General features: G+C 42.2%; 1 protein-coding gene across 13 annotated transcripts in view; it reads right to left on the reverse strand.

Moving 5' to 3' along the window:
- DAB1 (DAB adaptor protein 1) overlaps positions 1-26,854 on the reverse strand; it is a 416,072-nt gene that overhangs the window by 14,630 nt on the left and 374,588 nt on the right. For 8 of the 13 annotated variants that reach the window (XM_032117465.1, XM_032117466.1, XM_032117464.1 and 5 more), the window contains 8 exons: positions 22,557-22,688; positions 21,845-21,964; positions 21,175-21,213; positions 19,790-19,855; positions 15,261-15,320; positions 4,846-4,902; positions 1,978-2,040; positions 732-840 (listed from right to left, as the gene is read on the reverse strand). In XM_032117465.1, the coding sequence (XP_031973356.1) occupies positions 732-840; positions 1,978-2,040; positions 4,846-4,902; positions 15,261-15,320; positions 19,790-19,855; positions 21,175-21,213; positions 21,845-21,964; positions 22,557-22,688 (646 nt within the window). The remainder of the gene's footprint in view (positions 1-731; positions 841-1,977; positions 2,041-4,845; positions 4,903-15,260; positions 15,321-19,789; positions 19,856-21,174; positions 21,214-21,844; positions 21,965-22,556; positions 22,689-26,854) is intronic. The other 5 variants (XM_032117469.1, XM_032117471.1, XM_032117473.1 and 2 more) reach the window with 5 other exon arrangements.

The following is a 26,854-nucleotide window of genomic DNA, read 5'->3' on the forward strand; positions in this document are numbered from 1 at the left end:
GATGTCCAGGATGGATTCTCCAGATGTCCTTTGATCTCGCCCCCGCTGTGACCTCATCCCAGCATCGAAGGTTTCTATCTGACATTATCCCTAAACACTTCACTGCCACTGTAACCTTTCTGAGTGGCTGATCTGGTGCCATCAGGAGTTAACCAATTAGAAAGTCACTGCTGAATTACTCAAGGCACTCCTCCTCCTCCTTTCTTTTCCTAAGTGGAGCTGAGATCGTGAGGAGAGATCAGCAATCAAACCACAGTGTCGGTTTAGAATGCACCCCGCTTTTGAATTCTGAGCACTTCGAGAAACACAGGGAAGTCTAAAGGACATCTCAGGATTTGACAAAGTGGAATACCTTTGAAGTGCAATCAGATTCTCAGCTCTGTTTACTGGGGACAGCAGAGGATATTCACCACTACCACCAAATGTAAACTAAACGCCGTTTCCTCTCTTGCTACTGAACCTAGAAGTTCTGTTATCCAGATGGTTGAACTATGCTTGAACTCCCAGTGACTTTTTTGGCTTTTGCTTTAAAAAAAATGTAGGCAAATTCAGACTAATGTACTCCCTGCTTGTTACAGACTTGCTTTGCCTTGCCCTGAAGCACTGACCTCAAAAGCCTTCCCCCACTTCCACCCTGCTAAAATCAATGCCCTGAGTACTGAAATGCAAACCAGAGCTGGGCACTGATCCCCAAATCTGAGTCAGGACTATAATTCCAGTGCATTTCTCACCTGAGGGTACGGCAGCAGTGCTGAAAGGTACAGAACCAAACATGTCTGTACTAGCAGGAAGTGACTGGGATGAAGATGGGATAAAGGCATCACCTGGAGTAGCAGGAGTCTGCAGGGAGACAGGGATAAAACACAAGGGTGACACATCAGCTGCAGCTTCTGCTGCACATTGCTAAAAATCCAGGTTTGGAGTGAAGAATGAGACAGAAGAAAGAACGGAAAGACGTAGAAGGAAAGAAGCAATAGAAATAAAAGTATTAGAATTTGCTGGGGATGGGAGAAAAAGAAAGAAATGGAGAAACTTCCTATCAGAGGAAAAAAATCAAGATGAAATTTTCCTGGAATACATCACATGCAAAATATTGACACATTTTCTTTCTCCAGAACATAACAGACTTGTGATTTTAGATTTTAGGTGACAACCAGGAAAGGCAGTGACCAAGACACTAACTTTAGAAAGACTTAAAGTAAATGAAGTATCTACAAGGTTTGTGGAAAAGTGAATAAATATTGCTTCTAATTAACCAACAGGATCAGAACCATAGGTCTACATTAAAGGAGAAGCCAAATCCAGTTAAGTAAGGTGAGGATGAGCAGACAGGGCTTTGAACATCTAGTCCCACACATGCCCCAGAACACCCTGGAGATTTGAGGCTCCCGACCTCACAGCGCCTCAGTTTTCTCAGTATATTCACACTTCCCTACAGCTTAATGTAAGGCTCAAAAGCTTTACAGGAAAATTATTGTTTTGTCATTTTATAATGCTGAAAAACGTGTTGAGAAAATTTTCTTTGCCTTTAAAATACATCCAGCCCTTTCTCTCTCTGTCTCCCTCCCTTTTACTGTTTTGCCTCCCCTCCTTTAACAGCAGTTCTGGGATCTGCGCTTGGTGGATCCAGAGACATGAAATATGAGGCTGTAACTGGATCTTCTGCAGTGCAGCGGGAGTGCCATGAAGCACTTCCCTCTGACAAACACCAGGGAAGCAGATCTGCAGCTCAGGCTGCACCTTATGTGACACCTAACACTAGAGCAGAAAAATACAAATTGAAGGTATTTTTGCACATTGTCGTGAAGCAGGGACTGGATATTCGATCTGCTTCGCTTTTGTTTTCCTGCAACCCAAAAACTACTTTGAAATCCTCCCCACTGGAATGGGTGAGGACACAAATTGTAAATGTACTCAATAAATGTGCTGAAAATAGCATGTAGGGAAAAGCACGGTGCAGTTTCCCGGGGTACTCACTGGGGGAGAGGTTACATCAGGAGGAGTGGACATGTCCCCAAAAAGCTCTAGTTGGGTAACAGCCTGTAAAGAGAAGAAAAAATAAATTCCATTTATCTTTTGAGGAGAAGAAACTGTGAGTTAAGAAGTTACAACTTGTAAAGTTATCTGGTAACAGCAAACAAGATAAACCTCCCCAAAGCCCTGCAGGCTTCAACTGTGAATCCCATATGGCCCAAACACAGGCTCAAGCTGTGGGATTTTAATATTGCTGATAGACCCAAAGAGCCAACAACTGACTATAAAACAATTCTGTAGGAAATTCACCAAAATGGGGGGGAAAAAAAAAAAAAAAGAGTAAAACATGAAACAACTATCCAGAACAGGACTGGATGCATTACTGCTCTGCCTTTAACATCAGCAAGCTCCAGGTATGATTTATGGCCAGTCCTTTCCCCTGGCTCCTCTTCTAAACCCTCACTTCAAGGTTTAAAGCATGGCAGCAGCACGTGGAGTGCCAGAAGGATACAGAAGGGAAGGGCTTTTAAAGTGCTGCCTGATTGCCCCTTGCCCATGGGACAGGTGTGACCTGGATAAGTGGACTTGAAGGAGGATGCACAACTGGGTTATCACAAGTTTGTGGCTCTACATTAAATTATTGTTAGAAATATTTCCTCAGGACCTTCCGTGGGAGCTCAAAACAGGTCACCCATGCAGGCCTGGCTAACTGGACCAGAAGAGAAAACACACTTTATTATAAGAAGCAACTTGAGTGGCTGCATAATCAAAGCTCCTTCACATGTTCTAGAGCAAATTTACTCCCTTCCACCCAGCTGCAAAAGAATTCAGCTGGAGTTCAGGGATGTTAAAGCACAGATCCCTCAGAGCTCTGCAGGACACCTAAACCCCATCCACCATCCTTACCAGGGTGGTTGTACTGGAAAGCTTTGGTGGGAACTCAGAACTTCGCCTTCTCCACTACCTTTCTTACAGGTTTTCCCACAGTATCACACCCAACCACACCCACAAAACGTGGGAAGCCACAATTTTCATTACGAACAAGATTTAATGTAAATCTTAATATAGCTCATTGAATCTCCTCCCCATCTTAGGCACATAAACCTTGGATCCTGCTGCCACACAGACAGGTCTGACATTCAGTTCAGTCTTGTCATGCAAAAGCAGCCCCTGAGTTCTCTGGACATTAACCAAACTGGCTTTACAACCTTCCAAGAGACCAAGATCACCCCAAGATTTTTTTCCTGCCTTCAACCTTCCACTAAAAATGATCCCTTAAGGAGTAAGACTACACATATCAGAAGTTCACACATTTTTTTTCAATCCAGTCTCTATTCCCACACATAAGGGCAACACCAAAATCACTTAGACACGGAATTTGTCTAAGCAGCTCGGATGATTCTCAGCTTCACGTCTAACGATGTACCCAGGGATGAATTACCTCACATTTTCTCACATCATGTCTTATATTAAAAAGATCACATTGCTTTAGTGCTATGACAATGCATTTTCTTCTTATGGGCTGTTATATCCCTCTAAGTATCTGCATGGAAATGCAGAAGGGAAAAAGAGGGAAAGCCACGTTTTCTTCAGGGTACACCAATTCTAGTGCTCTATACTAAAATGCTACTAGGAGTAGCTTCTGAAAAAAACCCCAAACAAGCAACAAACCCAGCCTAAGTCCCTTCTGCAGTGTGCACAAACACATTAGGCAAGGGTTGTTAAAATGCCCAGGAAAGTGGGAATAATGGCAACAGCAGCACTCACTTGGAAATCACTTCAAGCCTCCTGCAGGCACTACTGACTCAAGAGGTGGCAGTATACTGAAATACTCCAAAAGCCACTTTCTTCTCATCTCTCCAAACTGCTTGTTTAGCAGCACCCCGAACCTGCCCTTCTCCTGCCCCCTCGTGAACTATTCACTGTTTGCTAAGGAACACTTGTGTCCTTTCCATGAGCAAAAGCTCCCCTGTGCCTCCATCCCATGTGAGGGAGCAGATGAGCAAGCCAGGGAAAGGATGGGAAAGGGCAGGATACACACAGCTGTGTGCAAAGCTATACATTTTTTGTGGAAAAAATATTATAGGTTTCACAGGAATACTGGAAATTGATAGTCAGTATACTTTTGAACTCTGGATTATATGACATGCATTTGAAAGGTGGTAACTCAGATCCCTGTGCCTCCATACTCCTGGATAATGGGAATAGTAATACTTTTCAGAGTGCTTCAAGGTGATGGATCTTTGGATACTCTTCACAGATATAATTCTGTTAAAGCTCTGCAGACACATTTCTAAACAGGCAGCTGGAGAGAGTGATAGGAAAGCCAACAGCACTTTGTTATTATAAACCCCCACTCACAATATTCCCCAGGAAAAAGAAATACATTTACAGGGGAGTTATTTTTTTACAGAATAGCAACCTCATATGCAACAGGAGCTACAGAACCACATCAGAGAATGTAAACACAAATTTAGTGGGAACACAGCACCTTCATTTACTGACTGGAGGCAGCTTTCAACAGCAACACTTTGGAGGTAGATTTTGAAGTCCCAAATGGTTCAGGCATCTTTTTTCTACAACCTAGTTGTCAGCCTGAATAAGCAAATGCATCTTCTCTGACACAGAGCTGCCTTTATCTACTTGCAGCACACGAGATCCTGGACACCAAACACTCACCTTTTATTTCTGTGATTTCACTGTCACTACAGAACTGATTTCACCCCTTATGCTTCATTAAGATTATTCACATCTGATATTAGCTACGTTCCAGTGAAGTTAATCCCAAGATGAACATTTTCCAGTTGCACTATTCCTATAGATGATTTCAGCAGTATTTCCTTAAAATATTTTTTAGTGTTACAACCTTACCTGAGTGACTGAAACAAGATTTTCATCAATGTCCAGCAATAAGTTTCCATTCTCCAGCTGTAAAGCATGATTTATGAAATGAGATGATTTATGAAAATGACATGAATTTCTGAGCATGAAAATGATAACCTCCATAATTATTGACTTCAGCATTGAAACAAAAACCCTTTCCATCTTGCTGTGAGTGCAAATATGAAATCAAGCAGTCAAAACAGTGAGTCTGAATGGTGCTGGGATGTGGGGCAAACATACACTTTGTTTATGCTAAATTTCATTCTTCCAGTGCATAAAGCAATTTTACCACTTGTGACACAGCTATTTATTTTCCCAAATATTTATTAATTCAGCAGTAAGCATACCCAGTGAGCTCTGATCCTGCTTACATTAATGGAACTTTTCCCTGGCTTGGTGAAAGAAGGGATTTAACATCCTCAGGGGAAAAAAGAATGACTGAGTTTTGGAGAATGAAAGCTCTAAAGTCAAGTATCCACAGAAAAAAGCCACACACTTCTCTAACAAGGGAAACTACTACATCAATGTAAACATAATTAAGATAATTATTTTCTTTCCACAGCAATTTTGAAAATTATGTAAGTCAATTCAAGTTGTATTTATATCAATAGTTTGTGTTTATGTAAATATACATGGGAATATACTGCCCTCACATCTGTATTCATCCACACATTCAGCACTTATTATCGCTTCAGAATGCTGGATTTTGGGTCACACTTATTGTAGTGTTGGAGACTTCATTCCTGCAGACACAAACGACAGCAAGCTGTCGAAAATCAAGTGTAAGATGACTGAGAAGCTTCATACAAGTTACCAGCCAGTAATCCCATGTCACTTAAAAATCTCACAAACAGCCTAGAATGATTTTTTTCCCCCTCATCTCATCAGCGAGCTGAAGAAAAGAGAAGAAAAAAGAGTGGGAAAAGGCAAAGCCAAAGGCAGATAATGTTGCTGTGCACAGTCAGGAACAGATGCAGTCCTGTATCTTCTTGGGGCTGACCCTGTGTTCCCACAGCCCCAGGTGAGGAAAGTGTGAGAAAAGCTGTGTCCATCCACTCAAGGAACTCCAGAGACTTTGAAAATGCTCTTAAATGAAAGCAGGCATCTTTACACCTTCAGGAGGGCCCAGTTTTGGCCAGCAGTTCATCACTTTGTGCTCTGACAGCCCCCTTGTTTGCCCCCCACCCTCCAGCCCCAGGGACGGAGCTCCAGCGGCTGTGCTGGCTCCGTGGGAGCAGCTGAAGGATAACCCAGCTCCCAGCACAGAGGGAACGAGCACCCAGTGCTCAGTGGACCACCAGAAATGCCCACCTGTGCTGCAGCAGGACCTTGCAGGAGACATTTGCCCAACATGTCACGGTGCATGCCCCAGTGCCCAACTACCACGCAGCACTCGAGCCGCGCCTTCCATCAGCTCGTGTCGGCACCACACACAGAGAGGAGACGCTTCCCGAGGGTGACATGAGCCTCTCTGCTGGAGCATGGGTCAGCCTTCCACAGTGGCCACGTCAAGGAAGCAACATGGGCAAAATTCACCCTTTTGAGCCTTCCTCTGGTTCAGCTTTTCCACACCAAAGAGCTCAAACTCGGCAATCAAAGTCAACAACCCTCTCCCTCCTTCCCCCAGCGCTCGACAGAAAATAACCAGAAGCCTGGAGAGATGCTCCAGCTCTTGGTCTTTCTCCATATGAGGATTCCTCCCCAGAGTGATGTAAAAGCTTGGTTTAATTATTCAAAAAGGCATGGTGTTGGATGTGAAACACCCTTCCAGCTCAGCCAGCCAGGAGCTCACCAGTCCCTCACGAGCGGCCGCGCAGGCCGGGGCGGAGGAAGGAGAATTAATCCTTGTATCCTGGTGACATTAAACCTGTAATGAAAGCTCCATCTTCCTATACAGGCATGTGAGACATCCTGTAAATCTTTCAAACGTGAAATATGTAAATCTGGCTCCTTAAAGCAGCAGCACCACTGGAAGCCAGGAGCAGTTTTAAAGCACTCCAAGCTGGCAGCAGAATTCCTCGTGACACTTTTCACTATTCACTAAAAAATAACTTGTTATCCAAGAGCTGGAGAGAACTCCAGAGTGCAGAAGCAATGGTAATCACAGAATCACAGAATATCCTGACCTGGAAGTCACCCACAAGGATAAGAGACAAGTAAACTGCAGCTTTCATAAACCTCATAAAACCAATCCACTTCCACTACAGTATTCCCTCTGATCATCAAGTCCTCTGAAAAATATCTTTTCTAAGCAAAGCAGAAGTTCAGATATTAAAAGGGAAATCTAAAACAGGGCTCTTGTGCTCACATGAGTGTGAAGCACCTTCTTCTTTCACTCCCATACACATATCAAGACAGAATATCCAACTTCTGCTACTCAGTCTGTTTTTCACCAGCAGTAAGGGATCTACGCTGACATATGGCACGGGAAAACCTGCTTAATACTGTGTACTTTTGCAAACAAGATGATAAAAGTAGCATCTTACAAAACATGGTTTTGTAATCTCAGAGAATGGAGCAAAGATGGTGCTTAAAAGCATGAAAAAAATACGTGGTAATTAACTTGTACTCTGCTACGGAGCTCAGCAAGAAAAAAGAGTATGAAGGATACTAAATATAGCAAATAACCAGCAATTAGTAATTAACCTTTGAGCTGGGTATTAGCTATTCAACTCTTTTAAGGCAGCAGAGGTATTTGAACTTGGTTTCCTGCATTCAGGGTGAGTGCTGTACCACACAGCCCAGCAGACAAAAGAGGAGTCACCCGACCACAGCCTCTCTGCATCTCCAATTCCCTCTCTCTAACATGGATTTCACATGGAAGTCTAATGACAAGTCAAATGGTTGGTCAAACTGAAGATTTTCTATCTTATTTCAGTTGAACATGTAAATATTTTGGCTATGGCAATTAACTTTTCTGATGGTTCACGTGGTTATTGCAGCTCAGCAAAGCCCCAGTAGCTCACACCTTACACTGTAACTGTTGATACTGCAACAAGCTCCATGAGCTGCAAGCAGCTTGCTAATTAACTACAATTCATTCTAAAAAAAACAATTAGAACCATAATGAAGGAACATGTCAGCATCGTGGCTAAACCCATCATCAGTCAAACTGTGTCTGGTAGGTTGAGACGCACTGAAAACATCCCACAGACGTTGTTTTCCTGTAGAACTACTGCTGAATTAATGAAGTAGCATGGGAACTCAACAAAGAATTGCTCAATTACTTCCCAATTAAAGAGAATACATAGAAGAACGTGTGTCAAGAAAAAATTATCAGTGTCTTTGCAATCTCCAGCTTCCTACAGATCCTAAAGATCCTCAAATGCCATGAACTTCCCCAGGTACAGGCTGCTGTTACCAGCCCAGATTTACAGAGGTACAGCTGAGCACAACCCTTTCCTTATAAGGCTGCTGTGAACATTCCATTGAGGAATCAAGAATGGTTTGGGCTGGAAGGGACCTCAAAGCTCATCCAGTACCACCCCCTGCCATGGGCAGGGACACCTTCCACTATCCCAGGTTGCTCCCAGCTCCATCCAGCCTGGCCTTGAACACTTCCAGGGATGGAGGCAATTCCCAACCAGTACACGTCATGTCAGCAACATGAGCTGCCATAAAACCACTGATGGGATATTTATCCAAAATACAGGCACTCTGGGCATCTGACACTTGCACAGGGTACAAATCCAGTGCTCAGAATGCCATGGGACACAGGAATTCTCCTCTTTGAAGCTCCTCTTTTCAGTTTCACAGGGTAACTCCGAATGGTCATGGCCATTCTTCTTCAGGGAATTCTCCTGAAGCCATAAACCCAAGTCCTGAGCGTGATGTATCCAACTGCAGGGCAGCCTTGAGTTTCACTGCGTTCTCCAACTGTCCAGTTTCCTTTGTTTGGTGACTGGGAAGCACTGGATGTGCTGGTTAAAACTCCTGTTAGCCAATCCTGCACAGCTGAAGAATTGGGACGGCTGGATGTAATTGACATCCCAGATTACTGAGGCGTGTTGAGGGAATTGAATTGCTCCACTGTTGCTCAACAGCTTCCTTTAAATTAAGGAACTCTTCATATGATCAAAACAGACGCTTACTCATTTGTTTATTTTCTCTTCACTTGCAGGGAACTTAATTCTGAATTCCCAGTGTACTTGAGGTATTTACTCTTATAGGAAATGGTATTTAAAATGCTTCAATTACCACTTTTCTCTGACAGACTCTGACAAATCAAGAGTCCACCAGAGTGACTCCAGCTTGGAGCCAGACCCATGCTGCTCTAGGGCTACACACTCCCAAGAAAATCAAACTTCCCAGGCACAGAGGGTGCTGGTGCAAAGGTCCCAGACATGGGGTCAGGACAGGGAAAGATGAGCCCTTTAATGTCCGGATCACAGCCTGGGGACATGAGGTGGCTTCCTTTAACTGCAGGTGGGAGACACGAGATGATGAGAACCCAAACTTCCATGTGGGAGCCAAACTCCACTTCTGGATGGCGACAGGATGCTTGCAGGGAATAAACTCAACAGTGGAAGGGAATTAGGCACAACCTCATATTTATTATTTAAAACACCTGCAAGGCACGCTTTTCGAAACAACAGGGGACTGGAACTCTATCCAAACTTCAGAAACAAGTTATTTCTACCTTCATTACTCAATACCATCACGGTATTTTCCAAACCTTGAGATCCTGTGAGTTTCAGTAGGCAAAAAAGCCAAGACCTGTGTACTTCTGTACTTAATAAGGCAGGGTAGCACTGAAAGAATCTGCAAAAATTTACTACTACTTCTCCCCAAACTGGTGCCAAGTGTGTACAACACTTTCCCCAGAAGTGTATTATCTTTAACTTGTGAATAAACCCCAAGTTGTGCAAATTATAAAATTTAAGGCATAAAGTGATGCAGACCAGGTAGAGCTACAAACTTCACTACTTAGAAAGCAGATTGTCTGTAAATAAATATTTTAGCAAATTACTATGAGCTGTAGGGCTCTGAGCAAATCCAAAAGTAGCGAAGCAACACAAGGTGCAGCTGTCAATTTAATGTATCAGCTGCTATCAGAAAAAATCTTCATTGGTCATATTAAATAAAAGACAAAAATTCACAGGATGTGTCAGAACTTTGTGCCACAATCAATCACATTCATCTATGGTCCAGCTGCACTCTTTTCTCCACTTTGGATAATATCAAAAGGTGCAGAATATTACCCAAAAAAATGCCCAGGCACCCAGGGAAGTTTAGGAATGCAAATACACATGAAGCCATTAAGACACCTGACCCAACAGGTTGCATAACTGTGAGGGCCCACTGAAATGTTTACCATTAATTTACATTACCCAAGTTTTGGATTAAAAACACAAATCTAAACTGCCACACACACGGCAGCACCCCTGTGCCCTACATCCACCAAGAAAACTGTGTCACTGAGGCAAAGCCTGCAGCTTTGGGGTTTGGTTTGTTTTGTTTTCTTGCTGCTTGCACAGCACAGAGAGAGAACAGCGACAAACTGATCAAGGGCAGCACTGCTGGATTACAGCTTCTCCACGCCATGTGATTATGTCCCAAAATCCTAAAGGATTGCACTAGGAAGTGAACTCAGTGCTTTGATGGCATGTAATCATTCTGCTGCTGGAGCAGGGTTTAGGATCACACTGGGGGAATGGTATTACCCATGCAGGGATGCAAAGCCTGCTAGCAGGACAACTCCTACAGATTAAAACCAGCTCAAGATGTGGCCCACAATATCCATATGGCATAAAAGAACAATTAAATTAGGACATTTTATCCCTATCTGTGAAACAGCACTCCTGCACTGTTAAAACCTGCTATTTGACAGGCCTGATGTAAAATCCAAAATGAAGTTTGAAACATGAAGTTTGCACGGGCAGATGCTCAGAAACTATCCAGATTAAGATTCTCAATCTTTACTTGTCTATACATTAACAATGGATTAATTCTAACATCTAACCCTCCTGATTTTTGGAAATTCATGTGAGTAACCTCTGAATTCAGGTTAGCAGCTTTCTGAATTGTCTTGCTCTACCTCGTAATGCAAGAACAGTTTTTCAAGATTTGGTTGAAATGCCTTTAACTTTGAGCTCAGGTGTTAAATTCCACATAAACCATGTACTTAACACACATGAAGGAACTTCATCACTTTATGTTAAAGATGTTATAAACTGGGAAGATTAGGGAGGAGGACCTGGCTTCTGCTTTCTGTGCCATTAAAGTTTTTTGTAAGGAATAAACCAAAAAATATCCCAGAAAAGATAGCTTTAAAAAAAAAAAAGGTTGGATGGGGCTTGGAGCAACCCAGTCTAGTGAAAGGTGTCCCTGCCCATGGTAGGGGGCTGGAACAGAAGATCTTTAAGGTCCCTTCCAATCCAAACCATTTCATGATTTCTATTCTATGATTCTGCCTAAAAAACAAACAAAGGTCCACCAAAACGTCAACCCAGGCCACAAGACACTGTCCTAACAAACGAATACATTTTCCAATTTGGCAACAAGTAGCCGTACCTGTTAAAAATGCACGCCCCTCACTGCAATATTAAACCTCCTACATGGGGTTTAATTGAGTGTCACTAAGTCAGGACATTTGAACACAGGTGTTTCTTTCAGCAAATGTAAATAAAAACTGGACAGTTTTCCCAGCACAGATGGCCAGAGACCAGGACTGTGCACTCCCTTTCTCCTCATGTTTGAGAGTTTGATCCTGGAAGCCTGACTGTGAGGCTGAAGTCAACGTCACCAGGCTGCAGGTTGTTTCTGCAAAGCCACTGAGGCAAACTTTGGGAGAAGCCAGACGTGGGAAGGGCACTGCAACCCCAGCCAGAATCAAAACTGAGCTTTCCCAAACACACCAGGACCACCAGGCAGATCTGGTGGCTTCTAAACCTGAGTGTGCTCAGGTCCAGCTTGATCTGCTCCTCCCACACTGTGTCCTAAGGCAGCCGAATTTCTCCCTGTCTGTTCCACGCTCGTTTAATATTCTCCACACAGCTGGCATCAGCCCAATGACTGCCTGCACTGTAAGGCACCAGCTCCGATGCCTTGGATCTTGATACAGCAGCGAGATGAGTTGTTTGAAAGCCTTCATAAAATTCTTAGGCAGATAGTTTAGACATTTTGATGAGGAGAGAAGGTTTTATTGTGACGTGACTGACAGTCTCTGTGAAGAGTATTTACAGTCTGACTCTTATTACTAAAAACACCATGACAGGTAGAACTTGATGTGGATGTTCAACGGGGAGACGAAGGGAAATTATGACAAAAAGAGCTCATTAAACATTTCCCCTTTTTTTAGAGCAGTTAGTTTCACACACAGAACTAGAATTTCTAAGTGGAGCATGCACCACTTAACAGAAGCTTTTTGGGTAAGACTGCTTTGTCTTGATGTCTACTCTCAGTGAATGGGGAGTAGGAGAACTGAGGAAGGAGCAGAGAGAAAGCAAGAATGAATTCAGTAAGTGTGAGTTGATACAGAGGAAGGGAGAGGTACTGGGAGAGAACTGAATTCCAGGAAAACTGTGTGTCTGGAGCTCAGCTGCACACCCAGCAGAGGAAAACCACAGGAGAGCAGGATTTGCTGGGAAGGGATGCAGCAAAGAGGTGGGGAAACACAAGAATTACATTGAGTAAGCAATCTTTTCATCCCAATGTCAGAGAAGTGACTTGGCGAGCAGCCACTGCTCATAACTGAGTTCAGTGGGTCCGTTCCAATCCCAGGATCCGAGGCTCATTCCTTTCTGCCTCATTTGCTCCGTATTTACATTACTTGATATCAGAGATCATGAGGAGTCAGGCTATAAAGCACTTTGACACCTGCTGACAAACGGCCCCACACAATGGCACAGCACTGTTAAGCACATGAATACACAACTTTGAACTTTCCTGCTTCTCCCTGGCTCCACCACGGAGATGCTCCACACCTTCAGCCTCAGTGGGATACCGTGTCCACGGAGAAATATTTGCCCGAATGGTTCTGGTGCCTTAGGAAGCTGCATCTTACTGAGAATCAGTGTGAATTACACTGCCCAGGCACAAAGCAGCCTCTGAAATGGGGATTCTGCCCTCAAGCCTTGACACTGTGACTTTTAGGAGTCATTGTACCTGCAGGTCATTTCAAATCTATCTGCAGCCACAAAGGAACCACGTGCAGATGTACATTTATTTCCACCTGAGAGGGACACGTCGTGAAAATGGGAGGAGTTTCATAGAATTAGAGAATCACTGAATGGTTTGGGTTGGAAGGGGTGTTAAAGCTCATCTCATTCCAACCCCCTGCCATGGGCAGGGACATCTCCCACTGGAGCAGGTTGCTCCAAGCCCAATCCAACCCTGGGAGGTGGCCAATTCCCTGCACTGGCTACAGAGAGCCAAGGCTGGGGGGCACCTGGATGGCTACTTCAATATCCCTCACTTTTCTGTGCAGAGACTGGAGATAACCTGCCTGGAAACACACCAGAGGAAAACAATCCCACGATGAAAACTCCATCCCCGTCCAGGAGCTGTGGGCAATTCAGCCTGAACTCAACCAAAACTTGCTGCATTGTTATTTAGAGCTGAATTTATCATCAGCAGAGAGAATTCATGGTGCCTGAAACCTATCAGGGGCCACAAAGAAGTTTCTCACTTCATTCATCTGTTACAAAATTACTGAAAGCAAGACCTCCTAATAAAGGAAGCGTCCTTACATGTTCAAACCAGGTAGATGAGCTTGATTATTTGCCCTCAGATTGAATTTTAGAGGTTTATATAATAATGACAGCTATAAATTGAAAACAGAATTATGGCAAGTGTCTCAATGACAGAGAGTCTCACATGTGGAAGGGTGAGCAATAAATCAGATGGGCAGTGGAATATTAAATTGCTAATTTTAAGAGCTATTGCTCTTTTTTTTTTTTTCTTCTAATACATACTAATATAAAAAGGTGAAACAGGATCTCAGCTACCTCTTTCTTCCTCTTCTCCTTTTCTTCATTAATTAATGTACAGAACTTGATTAGAGAAAAAGCTTTAATCCCTTTAAATTTAACCATGAACTAGCCAAAAAAAAAAAAAAAAAAAAAAAAAAAAAAAAAAGTGCAACCAGCTTCATGGAGATGGCAGATTAAATGTATTTGATGATTACAGAGTAGGTTTCATGTGTCCTGGATCTCACATCTGCTATTTACAGGACAGAGTAGTACCAGAGTGTCTGCAGACATGATTGCAAGTGTACTGCACTCCCAGTCACACTGCAACAACCTAAATTACACACTGCACCCTGAGTAAAACTGAAGCATCACTGAAGGGCTAATAAAAGAATCACAGGAAAAGCACAGCAGAAAAATTCTAACACTGAACTATATGAAAAACAAGTGAAAAATCAACAGCTATTCCATGCCCACAAATACCTCAATTGGTGATGCAAGGTGAGTTCTTTTACCAGATTTTTGCAAGCAACATGTAGATGCCTCCCTGCTCCTACTGGCTCATCATGAAATATTTATGGCAGGGTCTGTTTGTTTGTTTGTTTGTGCAAAGCCCAGAAGTGTCACAGTCCAGGTCCCACCCAGCCCCTCCACAGCATTTTTCTTTTTTTGTTCCACACCTTGGTCAGTCCAAGCTGTGGAAGTCACCACATCCTGGTGTCAAAATGTCTTCTCTTAAACATAGGCATCTTTCCCATACTTCTACTACACTGAAAATCCTGACCTTTTCCTTGGTTTTCCTCCACTCTCACATAAATCCTCAGAAATACCCATTTTTTTCTGTAACCAAAGCAATCTAACAATTTCTTGAGGCATTTATAGCACAATTTTCTACTGAACAGCATAACCCACCCTTTGGCAAATGCACACCTTGTTCTAAGGCATCTGTCACTTCTCTCAGTCACTTGTTACCATTCCTTACACATTTTGGGAATAAATGCTTCACCTTTTCAAAACGCCAATACACAGGAAGGGAATGCTGTTTTATGGATACAACACCATATTACCCCCATCTTTTAATATTTTACTGCCCATGCAAGGCATAGGACGGAAAAAATTAAGCTGAATTAAGCTTAGCTTCCTGTATACTTAGAGCACTACAGAAATAATACACATCTGGGTACCAGAGGAACCCTTCGAAACCAGGCAGCACCTCAAGCATTAACAGGCAGAAGGCTCACTGTTGACTCCTAAGCACAAATAACACATTTACAAATGGTGACCTGCCTAAAAATGAGTCAGAAAAGACAGAAAGGAGATTCAGGTGATGAATGAGATGGATGTAAGTGACATCACAATCCCAACCAACCCATAATGCATCACTGACAAAAGTCACACCACGAGGAATGCACCAAATGTTACACACAAAAATGAAAGTCACAGAAGCTAAAACCCTCGCTTCCTTTACTGTGCATAAATGAGGGAGATACTTACACTTACAGGTTGACTTTTTGGCACATCATAAACACCTTCCTTCTTTTGGCTGGTAGGAACCTGCAACAGCAAAGGAAAACTGAGGTCACTACAAAAAGCTTGGACAAAAAGCTGAGAAGAGCAACTGGTATTTATGTACAAGGTGTACATAAATTAGTAGTTTATTTAATATTACTTTTTTAATATTAATGAAGTCGAGGATGGTTCCTTTCTTTACCAAGTAGGACCATTAATGGAGAAAATACTGAAGAAATAAAACATCTGAATTTTACAGCCCAGCAGTGTTCAGAGAAGAGATTTCCATTCTCAAATAATTTTGTTTACATGAAGTTCAGGTGTACTTGGAGCTGCTTCCCACTTAAATGGTTGTTTTTTCCTTTAACTTGGGGATTAGAGATGTGCAATGGAAGTTATGGTCAGGTGAGTTCATCATCTCCCCAGATGAAGAGAAACAGAGTAGAGCTACCGAGATGAGGGTAAGAGATGTTACACCTGGTGTTAGATTTCTTCCTCCCAATTCATTTAATCATCTAAAAAAGGTCCTAAGACTGCAGTGATGGGGCCTTGTGGCTGCTCTGTGAGATATTTGGTTATAATGCTGCAATTTTACTAAGGAGTTAAGGCCTCTTGAAGTCTGACACAGGAGAGATGGACAGGGGACGATGCACTTAAACTTCGTGTGGGCATTTAGCTGAGCCACCAGTCATGATTTATACCTGGGGGATTCACAACCTGCTCATGTAATATTGGGCTGTGCTTACCCAAGGATCACTGGTTTGCACATCTATAATTTGTGATTATATTTCTTTTCCTTCATAGAAGCACTGAGTGTCCATTGTAAATGCCAAAAGCAAAAAGAACAGTAACTTGTTCTCATCAGTGCTGCTTTTCCACCAAACAAGGCATTCAGAGTACAGAAGTTACATTTCAGACAACAGTGAAACCTCACAGGTCAATGAGATGATACTGCAAATATGATAAAATCATCATCTTTTGGTTTTGTAAGATAATAGATATCTTAAGGTTCTGATATTAAACTTGGACTGGTCTAGGGGGAGCTGAAGAAATGTTACTTATTCATTGAGATGTGCTATCATTTCTTCCTCTCTGTAACTATTCTGCCTAATATTCTGTGTAATACATTAAAACCTCTCTGTACTGCTGTCCCTACTGTACTCTCACCCCTTCACAAGCCTTCACAAGGAATTGTGTGTCTTTAACTTGGTGCACACTGAAGAAATTTGTCAAGAACTCTCAAAGAAAATGAATGAACTTTGCAAAAAAACCTTCTTCTATTCCTACCCTGGGAATGATTTGCTTGCCTTGGTTTTCTCTGGCCACTTCCACTAAAGCCAATGACATTAGATACGTGAAACTGGTAAAAATTCAGTGTCATGGCAGTAACAGTCTGTAAAGAGAGAGCTGTAGGTGACAGTGTCAGAGCAGGAACCAGGAAGGGTCTATTTAGGAAGTCACTGGAAAGCAGAGTCTTCACAAAAGAAGGGGTAATACGGAAAGATAAACTATTCCTAAACTTCCATTAGGGTGCATTTTTTTTCCTGTTTTCTCTGGAATGTTTCCCCTTCAGCCATTCTCCTCTTCCTCCTTCCAGCCTTTCTGTGAAGTCATCCCAATTTGCACATATATCCAGAGTTGACTGTGGAATGAACATTACCCTGCACTATCAATCCCCCTTTTCCTACTCCAATTTATACTCAGAGAAAAGCTCCTTGCATCTCATATGAAGACAGAGAAACTTTTCTGAAAGCCATTTTTCCCTCCCAACTCAGTGCTGCCTGACCTGCTGTCTTTAGTTGTTGTGCACTTGCTTGCATCTCCTGTTTACACTGGGGGGCTGGCAAGGAATTGCTGTTTTTCCTTTGATTAGCAGTACCAGTAAGAGGTACCAGCACTATTTCTGCTGTCAGCTCTGTCTCTGTGACAGGCTGTGAACCATCTGGATGGATTTGCATCTTGCAGCAATAAAAGCACCACGATTCAGAACCCTCCATCTCGGATTGTCAACTCCTCACAGAGCAGAACTTGCCTCTCCACAGAGACCAGTGCTGCTACACAAGCACCAAACCACCTCCCAAAATCCCATCTCCACCTCGCTGGAACACCAGGCAGGAGAGGAGATGCTGTTAAGCAATCTGAGGGTTGGTATGTGCTCAGTGATTGAGTCCTTGTCTAACAAATTACAGCAACTTACACAGATAATATTAAAAGAGCAGACACAGACGGTCTTTGGGGTAATGCATCAAAGAAAGGTGACAGACAGAGAGAGAATGCTTAAAAAGAAAAGTTGTGACCTCTATTATGCTAAAAAGATAGAAATTGTCACTTTCTGCACGTGTCTTTCATCTGCAATTCCCCACGGGGTGGGAATCTCTTCCACCAAGGCAGAAGTGAATTTGTTGCACACCAGCAAATGAAAAGCCAGAGCAGTACCAGCAGAAAGGTTTGGTGAGGCTGAAGCAAGGCTGCATGAGGTTATTGAGCAGATACATGTTGAGCAATGTGTGGTATGGGGAAGGCTTTGCAGTAAATAATAGAAGCTGCCACAAATATGCATCAAATTTAAAAAAACCCTGAAAACCCAACCAATCAACCAAAACCACCAAAAAAAAAAATAAAAGAGGATTTTTTTCTGATTTTGGTTTTAATAGTAGCCTGATGGTTCTGAGAATACCAAGACCTTGTAACAGAAACAATTTTGTCAGCGATGTGAGTGTAAAATCTGAGCTGTGAAGACCCAGCTTTGGGGAAGCCAAGAGCTCCGGGAGCCCGTGGGAGCTGGGAACCCCATGGCTACAGCCCAGTCTGTGCTAGTGATACCTCAGCATCCATCAATTACACAGACACCAGAAAAAGACTCCTAACTCCCCAATTCAGCATTTGCTGTACTCAAGTAGTGCCTGTAGTAAACACAGAGGACAATGCCAGACTGTGAATATCCAGAGTATGGCACATTAATCACAGGTGTTTTCTGTGACCACTGCAGGAGGAAACACTTCATCACACCCAGATACTGTCAAATAAAGCCTTGAGCAATTCTCTGGTGACTTAGAGGACAGTAACAGCAGTACCTTGAGATGAGGCAAGGCCTCACGACCTGCTTATCACCTTTTATTTCCATTTTGAGGAAAAGAAACTGCCCAAAGAGTCCTCCTGTTCTCTGGAATACAGTTCCAACTTCCCTACTCACCAATGTTTGCTGGAAGATCTACAAACACTGGGAGCAACAGCCCCATTTTGCTTCCTTCCACTAATAATTCTGTAGAGTACCACTAAAAGCTCCACACTTTGATGAACAACAATCACTGGTTTTTTCTCCAAAGGGAGTTCTCACGGGATTTCTGTTTCTAGCACAAACCTGACAACTAGAGTAGCAATTTCTTAACATTTGCTGAGAATAGTCAGACTTTCAACACTGAAAATGTTCAGCCTTAGGCAGACTCTCACCTTGAGAGCCTTGCATGTCTTGGTCTGGAGATGCAGAAAGCTGTGTTTTTGAGTGTGCGTGGTGGGGGTGCCAGGGCATCAGCAGGGAGAGATTAAATGAATCTCATATCAATGACCCTCTGATGGCATCTCCAAGATGTTATTTTCTAATGTTTAACTTGCATTTCCCTTTCCCACTCAGCTCCTTTTCATTTCAGCTTACAGCTAACACTAGCCTCACATCTTCCTACATTTTCTCATTACTTAATGCTTTTCCTTTTTTTTCTTTTTGTTCAACCCTTGCTCCTGCCTACCTTACAATCCTTTCCTATAAGCAGATCAACCTCTAGTCCAGCTGGATGAAATGCTTAATCACTGCTTGAAACTCCTTCCCCTCCACACTAAACGATTTCCTCGAATCACAATTTTCTCACAGCGCACAAATTTGCCTCAGATTTGCCTCTAGTATGTGATACAAAATGAATTACATTATATTTTAATAAACCTCGTACTGATCCCTTGAGGATAAATTGAATGACAAAAGATTATTTTATATTGCTTTCAGTGCAGTTTTTTGTCAGCGTGAAGAATGCAAGCTTGGGCTTTAACACAACATATGCACTCTGAAAATAGTTTCCCTGGTCTGGGGGATATCCCTTGAGAGCTCTGAGGTTTTGCTCAGTTATTTCCTTGGTTAGACAGAAGCAAGAGCAGTACCACTGAAATTTCTAGGAATTGCTTAGATGGTCTGCCAACAAAACATCTTCAGCACGTTTCTCAGAATAGGGGTATAAAATTTCAAAAAATTAACAGGAAGAAAAGAAGAGTTTCTCCACTTATCACCTCATATGGTGTATTCAAAAGTTTGGGAGTTGACCAAGTTAATATAAATTTGCAGAAGCTGATATGACAAACAACAGAAAAATCACATTGTGACTTTTGTGACATTGGGCAGATAATGTCACCAGAATGAAATGCCAGGACGTTTTGGTAATGGATGAAAACTAAAAGCGAGCTATGTATGAAATGCACTTTCATTAAATGCTTGCGGTCGTTGCAATGGGAACAAGGGAGAGGTTTTATACCTGATAAATGTTTTCCTCCGTTTCAGGCTCACGGATGGGCTCGTGTCCAGCCTCAAACACAATGTACTATGGCAGCAGCGCCAGAGAGGGACAGTCAGAGATGAAACAGAAGGGAAAAAGGCCGTTTGGAATTCCACGTCAAAACAAAGGCAGGCATTAAAGAAACAACTTCAAAGCACAGGCTGGCAGCAGGACAACCAGTTTGCTGGGAAGGACCAGGAAAGGTTGCTTCATATTTCATAAACCAGCAGTGAATAGGCCTAAATCTCCTCTTAATGATCATCAGAGCAACTTCCTAATTCTTTCTCGCCAGGGAGACTGCCTGTGGCCCAATATTAATTTTCTGAAGGCAACATGAATTTTGCCTCTTTTACATAATGGCAATTATTTCCACATATATTTATTATCTATGAAAAAAAGTGTTAAATCCAAGCTGGGAGAACAGGCCGGTGTGCGTGGAACAGGCCACATGGCAAAAGGCTGTCACAACACTTTTTCATTTTCAGGTTCTTGCTTTATTGTGAAGAGTACAGAACAAAACTCCTGACATTATAAAAGCTGAACAATAATTTAGGGCATCCTGACTCTTATAATCTTTCTTGCTGCACCTTAGGCACTGTTCAATATTCACTAATGGTTGAATTGGTTCCTTTCAGCGTGCCTCCCACTGATATGCCTAAGTGGAAGAACACAAAATCCCCAGGAAAAGAAAAGTAAACTACCACATATTTTGTTTCAGCACAAAAACATGAGAATGAAATTACATCTTTTTCTTCTTCACACTCAGCAGGGTATCGGACATGAATATATTGACACATTTCTGATAATCATCTTTGCTCCCAGACATTTTTCTTGGATGAAGCAAGACTTAAATTTCAGATCTGTTATTAAACCATAGCTCAAACGCCAGCAAGGGACTGTGTTACATCAATGCCACTGTTGGTTTTTTTTCCCAAACATTCACCTTCTGAATTAAATTCTGGCCCCACAGAAGACAAAATGCCAACTCATTACTATCACAACAAGATTTCACCTTCCCTAATTCTCTCTTTTCAGTTAGAGGTCCTATAAAAAATGATTACAAATCTCATTTGGAAACTTAAAATCTGGATGTACAAGCCACATTTTAACTAATATTTATGACATACTTCAAGTAATATTCCTATACTCCCAACTGAAATATTCTATTCTATTCTATACAGACATATTGTGCTATTACTTACAGCTTAATCTCTATGCTACTTTCTGTGGAAGTTTTAAAGGTTTCTCACAAGACCTCTCTCAGTAAATTTCAAAACACCTTGTGCAAGGTTTTGGCTGTGTTTGAAGAGAACATGTATCTAGTCATTTCTGAAACTCCAAGGCCATACAGCTTCAGAAATTACCTGGTATACAGGATCTTCTACATCTTCTTCCAAAATTGTCTACAGCAAAGTAAGAGGACAGGCAGTAAAAGCACAGAACATAAACAGCAGAGATAAAAGAACTGTATTCAGAAATTATAGGACAGCAAAGGGATAAGCAAAATGGGCAGGTAAGTTTATAGTTTTCTTTCTTCAGGATACAGATAAAGTCACATTATGGTACAAAGTAACTTTATTCAGGTTCCATCCGAGTTTAACAATCTGCACCTTGTTTGACTTGATTCAAGCACACACGTTCAGAAGTATATTGAATCTCCCCTAAAGTATGAGACACTTAAATCCTGACTTAAAACACTTAAAACCCAACTTACAACACTTAAAACTAACTTACAACACTGACCTTCATTAAAGTTTTCCTTCTGAATTAGAAGAAACACTAAGCAAGAACTGAGCAGATCATTTCTAGCTGCTAACCAGGTTCATCACACCCCAGAGACAGCTTTCAGCTCAGTTTAATCCTAGTCTGGGCTCAGGATGGCTGCTGGGCTCACTCTGGTCCTTTGGAAGCCAGCACTGCTCAAACCCACTGCTGTCAGAAGTGCTGAGGATGCTCAGAGCCTCTCTGGAGCAACTTGGGGGGAAACTCCAAACCCAAACTTTTCGTGGCAGTAGTCTAAGCTTATTGGTGTACCTGGTATACCGCCTGCTCACACTGTTTGTCCTTTTGTGCCTTTTTTTCCATTTCTTCCCTTTGTTTCAGTTCGTAGATGAGCTGAAACAGGTCTCGCAAGTCCAGGATTACAGGTTCAGCCTATGGAAGCAAAAACAGGGTGGAGAATTTCTGTAGGGGAAAATACACACCCCTTACCCCACATCCTGCTGATAGAGCAGTTAGAGCACCTCCACAATTAAATTTCATATAGAATTAATTTCTATCTCAGCACGCAGGCCTGGGTTAATTCCTACTGAACTAACTATGCTTGAAAATTAATGATAATTATAGTTATGAATATAAAAAGCATTATGAATATAAATGGCACATGGATGAATGTAAAGGCATATTTATTAGTGGTTCCTCAACCACTGGAATTATGGTAGACTACACACAATGTAGGTTTCCATGAGTATAGGAACAAAGCTAAATTTATCTGCATCCAGTCTAGCTTAGCTAGAAAGGTAAACAATAATTATGAAAAAATAGATCATAAAAAATTGGGAATAATGAAACACATTCCCTTTTGCCCAAGAGGGTTTCATTAATTTGCTATTTAAGATCTACACAGACCCTTGTGACAAGTTTAGCACAACCACAAACAACCCAAGACTGGCCTCTTGAACAGCTTCTCACCAACAGCTTTTCAGCTGAGTTACACGGCAGAAAATGACAGTGATTTGATACTTACTGCCTGGGCTGTTTTTATTGCCACAAATCTATGATTGCCCTCCTTTCCACACACATATCCAAACGCTCGGTGGTCTGTGATATCCTTCGCGATGTAGGAAATTTCATGAACTGCGTGGTGATGCTGGAGTAGCTAAAAAAAACCCAACAGTAGAGAATATACATCAGAATGGTTGATTAAAAGGCAGTATAGTTTCTCCTTCACCACTTTATCTGGATCCCAACGCAATCTGATATGAAAACCAGTTAGTATCTGAAGTCTTTAAGCCCCTTTTTTTCTCAAAATCTAGCCAAACTTGACTTGCTTTAGTAGGTTGACTAAAAGCTTCCCCTGGAGATTTTTCTTGGTATCTTTAAGTGAAATATAATTAAATAAAAAATGCATTACCATGTTACTATCTACACAGCATCCCAGGCACAGAACCAGTATTTCTAGGTACATAAATGAGCAGGGGTTGCAGAAACCTGTAGCTTCACACAGGGTGACTCTGAGGCCAGGCTGATCTGCGGAGGCTGCAGAGCTACAACTGAAATCTCCAACACCTCTAGGAATCAGGACCAGACCTGTCTTATCTCTACAAAAATCAGCATCAGCCAGTGAGACAGATTTCACTTCAAGCAGTAACAGAACTCCAAATATTTATTTTCCCCAGAAAATGAATGTAAATGTAATTACTGAACTGGAAATCAATGCTGAATGCAAAACTTCACGTTCTATTTAAAATCCCACTCTGGCAAATTGTAATAATAAAAAGACTTAATTTTGTTTTATATGTGTGAGCAAAACCCTGCCCAGAGTCAGGACATGATCTGAGGCTTTTAGAAGCATCTCTTGTAGTGCCAGAATCTTTGTCACTTTGGACTAAACAGTATTTCATTATCAAAGCAGTACAGAAGTACTCCCACTTAGAATAATGTCCTTGGAAAGCTTATCTAAAACAATCTATTAGCTTCAATTTCTACCTTCTGATATATTGACCTGCTCTTATATCATCTAGGGCTAATGCTATTTCTGACAGCAGGCAAAGCCTCACAGACAATTCTTTCGAGGTCCAGATTCCTGCTGGCTTTGAGAAAAAGCACATTTTGAAAACCAGCATGATATCCATGCAACCTCTAAAGAACCAGTTGTTTTTAGAGTTAAAAAAAAGTAAGTGTTTTAACATTCAGAAGCGGGGAGGATGCCTGTGTGTGGCAGGGAAAAGGCTGAGCAGGGCGAGCGATGGGACTTCTGTAGGGCAGGGATTGGGATGTGAAAGGAGAGGCAGCCTGGGAGAGATGGATGGCTCCATATAAAACAGAAGACTGGACATGTTTCATTTTCATTTCACAGTAAATGGCTCTTAACGTCCCCAGATCAAGATTGCTTGCTCGTGGGAGAGTGAAGTGTTGCCAGTGACTGCAGGCAGAACGTGGCTGAGCTGAAGCTGCACTTCAGACTCTCCCGACGTGTTGAGCGTTTAAAATTAATGATGGGATCTCACTTAGATAATACAGGGATATTGATTTATTAGGTTTTTTTGAAAACCAAGTTACATGCTATCTGTTACACTGAAATGAAGTGTTCCCATCTCTCTATTCTGCATATGACAGAGAACATTATCTCTGGCTCCTATTAAATCAAAGTTCTCTGACATTGCTTTATTGATTGCCAGGCAGCGTTTCGCACTGAAATTAAACTGTGATCAGATGCCTTCCTCATGGAATTAAATTTGAAGATTGTTCTGCAATGGTAGAGTATCACCCACAAGGTAAGAGAGCAGATGGAGACGCTCCAATTTATTTGGGAATCCACGTTCACTGTTCAAAAATCATTACATTTCCAATGGTTACGATATTTTACACACTGTATCGACAGAGATATAAATTAAGTAAAGGTAACTGAAATTATCCTTTTATGTACTTTATGGGATGGAGTTTAGGGAGAGCTTTTCACTTGTTTGAGGAACACAGAGTTGGAACACACACATTGCATGCACACATCTGTACTCAAATGCAACTATAAACACACCTACATTTTCACAGCCCTCAATTCAACTCATGAGTCCCTTCTACATATTCCAATGCTCCATTCTAAGCATTATTTAATGAGTGCCTGACTCTTTGCTCCTGCACAGAAGAAACGGGGGTCCTGTTGCAGCCAGGAGAGATTCACTACAGTAAACTGCAAGATCAGAACCCTGTCTCTAGTGGCTACAAGCACATAAAAGAATTATTTCTCAACTCAGGGATGTTTTTGACCCCTCTGTATGCCAATGCTGATGGATTCCATCACACACTATTTGAAGTTTTTACTCTATCTGTGCAGAGAGCTGCTACAAACCATTTACCAATCCTTAAGTGAGGTACCAAATTGTTTTGGAGCACTGCAGCACGACAGAACAAATTATAGAGAAGACTTAATTTGTATTATGGTTCAACACAGTCAATTACATACTGCAGAGATTAGAAAGGAATTTAACATTTAAATTTCAGTTGTTAACAAAATCCACAGCCTCCAAATTATTTTAGGTCTCCTGTGACTTTAGTCACTGTTGCAAATGTTGGAGATTTTAAATGGAAGCACAGATAAAGTCTCAAACTGGGTAACAAGACCATCTTGTGATGCATGAGTTGTTTTTTTAGGCTAAACATAACGTCATTATTATATTTTATTCATACATTACCAAATTTTTGCCTGGTTTTAAACTTAAAAGTCAAAAATACCCATCTGCACCAAGCCTGCTGCCTTTCCTCTTCCCTGGTGTCTCCCACCAGCCATTATTTCCTCTCCTTTTCTCCATTCCATCCCCTGCTTCTCCTCTTCCCCCAGGTTGCTCCCTGTACATCACACTGAATTGATTTAGCTGCCTCTGAGATCTGTAGCATTTCTAATTTCCCTGAGGCTGCTTGGCACCTATCATAAATTTTTTCACCCCTTATCCTCATCGTGCCCCTTTATTTCCACGCTGTAGCCTCCAGTGCCACTAAATCAATTAAGTCAATCAATTAAGTACTTGGAGGGTCCAGCAATCATGTCAAAAATGTGAGTTAGATGGCATGAGAAAGTCACTGCTTTACTATCGCTATTTCTCTTTTAATGAGGTTGTCTATTTAGTGGAGCCTGGGGCACAGTGTTAAGAGCCACAACAAAAAAACCACCCTGCAAGCTGCAAAGCCTCCTGGAAAAGCTGCCCCACCGAAAGCAGGAAGCTTGTTCCACACAGCGTCACATCCAGCAGGACAAGTTCCATAGGGATTTGGGTTGCAAGGCCTCTCACCTCGAGTAACTGAACGCTGAGCCTGGTTTCAGAGAGGTGGGATCAACTGGCAGCTCCACCATGGATGCTGGGATGTGGGATACAGGCAGGGACCAAGCCTGTCCCTGCCCACTCACACTGGAATAAGCAATGAAACACTTTGCCTGTATAAGCTCCCTAAACACCTCAGTTACCCACCAAACTGCAAAACCCTTAATGGATTCATAATAAAATAACTTCGTGGACCATAGTTTCAGCCATGCTGCAAGTCCCCTGTATTCCAGCTGGGACTGCTCAGCAGCACATAAGGAAAGCAGGCCTGGTATGTTTAGGAATACCACTGGAAAAAAATCATGGAAATTGAACGTGGGAAATGAATGGTAAAGCCTTAACAAGAAGCTCAGCAAGCCCAAAGTGCAACAGGACATCGACCATTACTTACTGCAACACACTCAGTGAAAACAGTGCACTGCAAAACATGTGAGTGGCTCCGAGATCAACTTTATATCCCTGCTGCAAGGAAAACACTGGGAGGTACAGATGGTTCTCCTTCACTGCACCCAGGATGCTGCTGTGTTCCTTAACAGGGCTCAACATGCAGCACCTGCTCCAATGCTCTTCATGGCCATTTCCTTACAATTCCTTTTTGTTTGAGCTGATATTTGCAGGGATCATGGGGACACAAAAGGCCACAAGCATTTCCTTAACTGCCTGTGTTTGTGCCACAATGGTTCTCTGCTGTTTTGTTAAAATGCACTTAGAGGTGGTGTGGAGCTGCTCATCCCCTTCACAAACATCCCACAGTCCTGGAAGTTCCCATGGCACTGGGGTTGGAATTAGATGATCTTTACGGCCCCTTCCAACCCAAACCACTCAATGACATGAAACACCTGCAGATTCAAATCCCAGAATGATCTGGTTTCATAACTTCTGAAAGTTTTAAGAGATGGAAAGCAGTCCCTGTATGTAGACAGCTAAAAAAACACCACCCAAACCCTGTTCCTGGCATAGACTTTTCCCTGGTACCTATTAAGGTGCAGGGATACCTCTCAAGCAGTTG

The sequence above is a fragment of the Corvus moneduloides genome, chromosome 9, assembly GCF_009650955.1.
Source record: "Corvus moneduloides isolate bCorMon1 chromosome 9, bCorMon1.pri, whole genome shotgun sequence".
Classification (NCBI taxonomy): domain Eukaryota; kingdom Metazoa; phylum Chordata; class Aves; order Passeriformes; family Corvidae; genus Corvus; species Corvus moneduloides.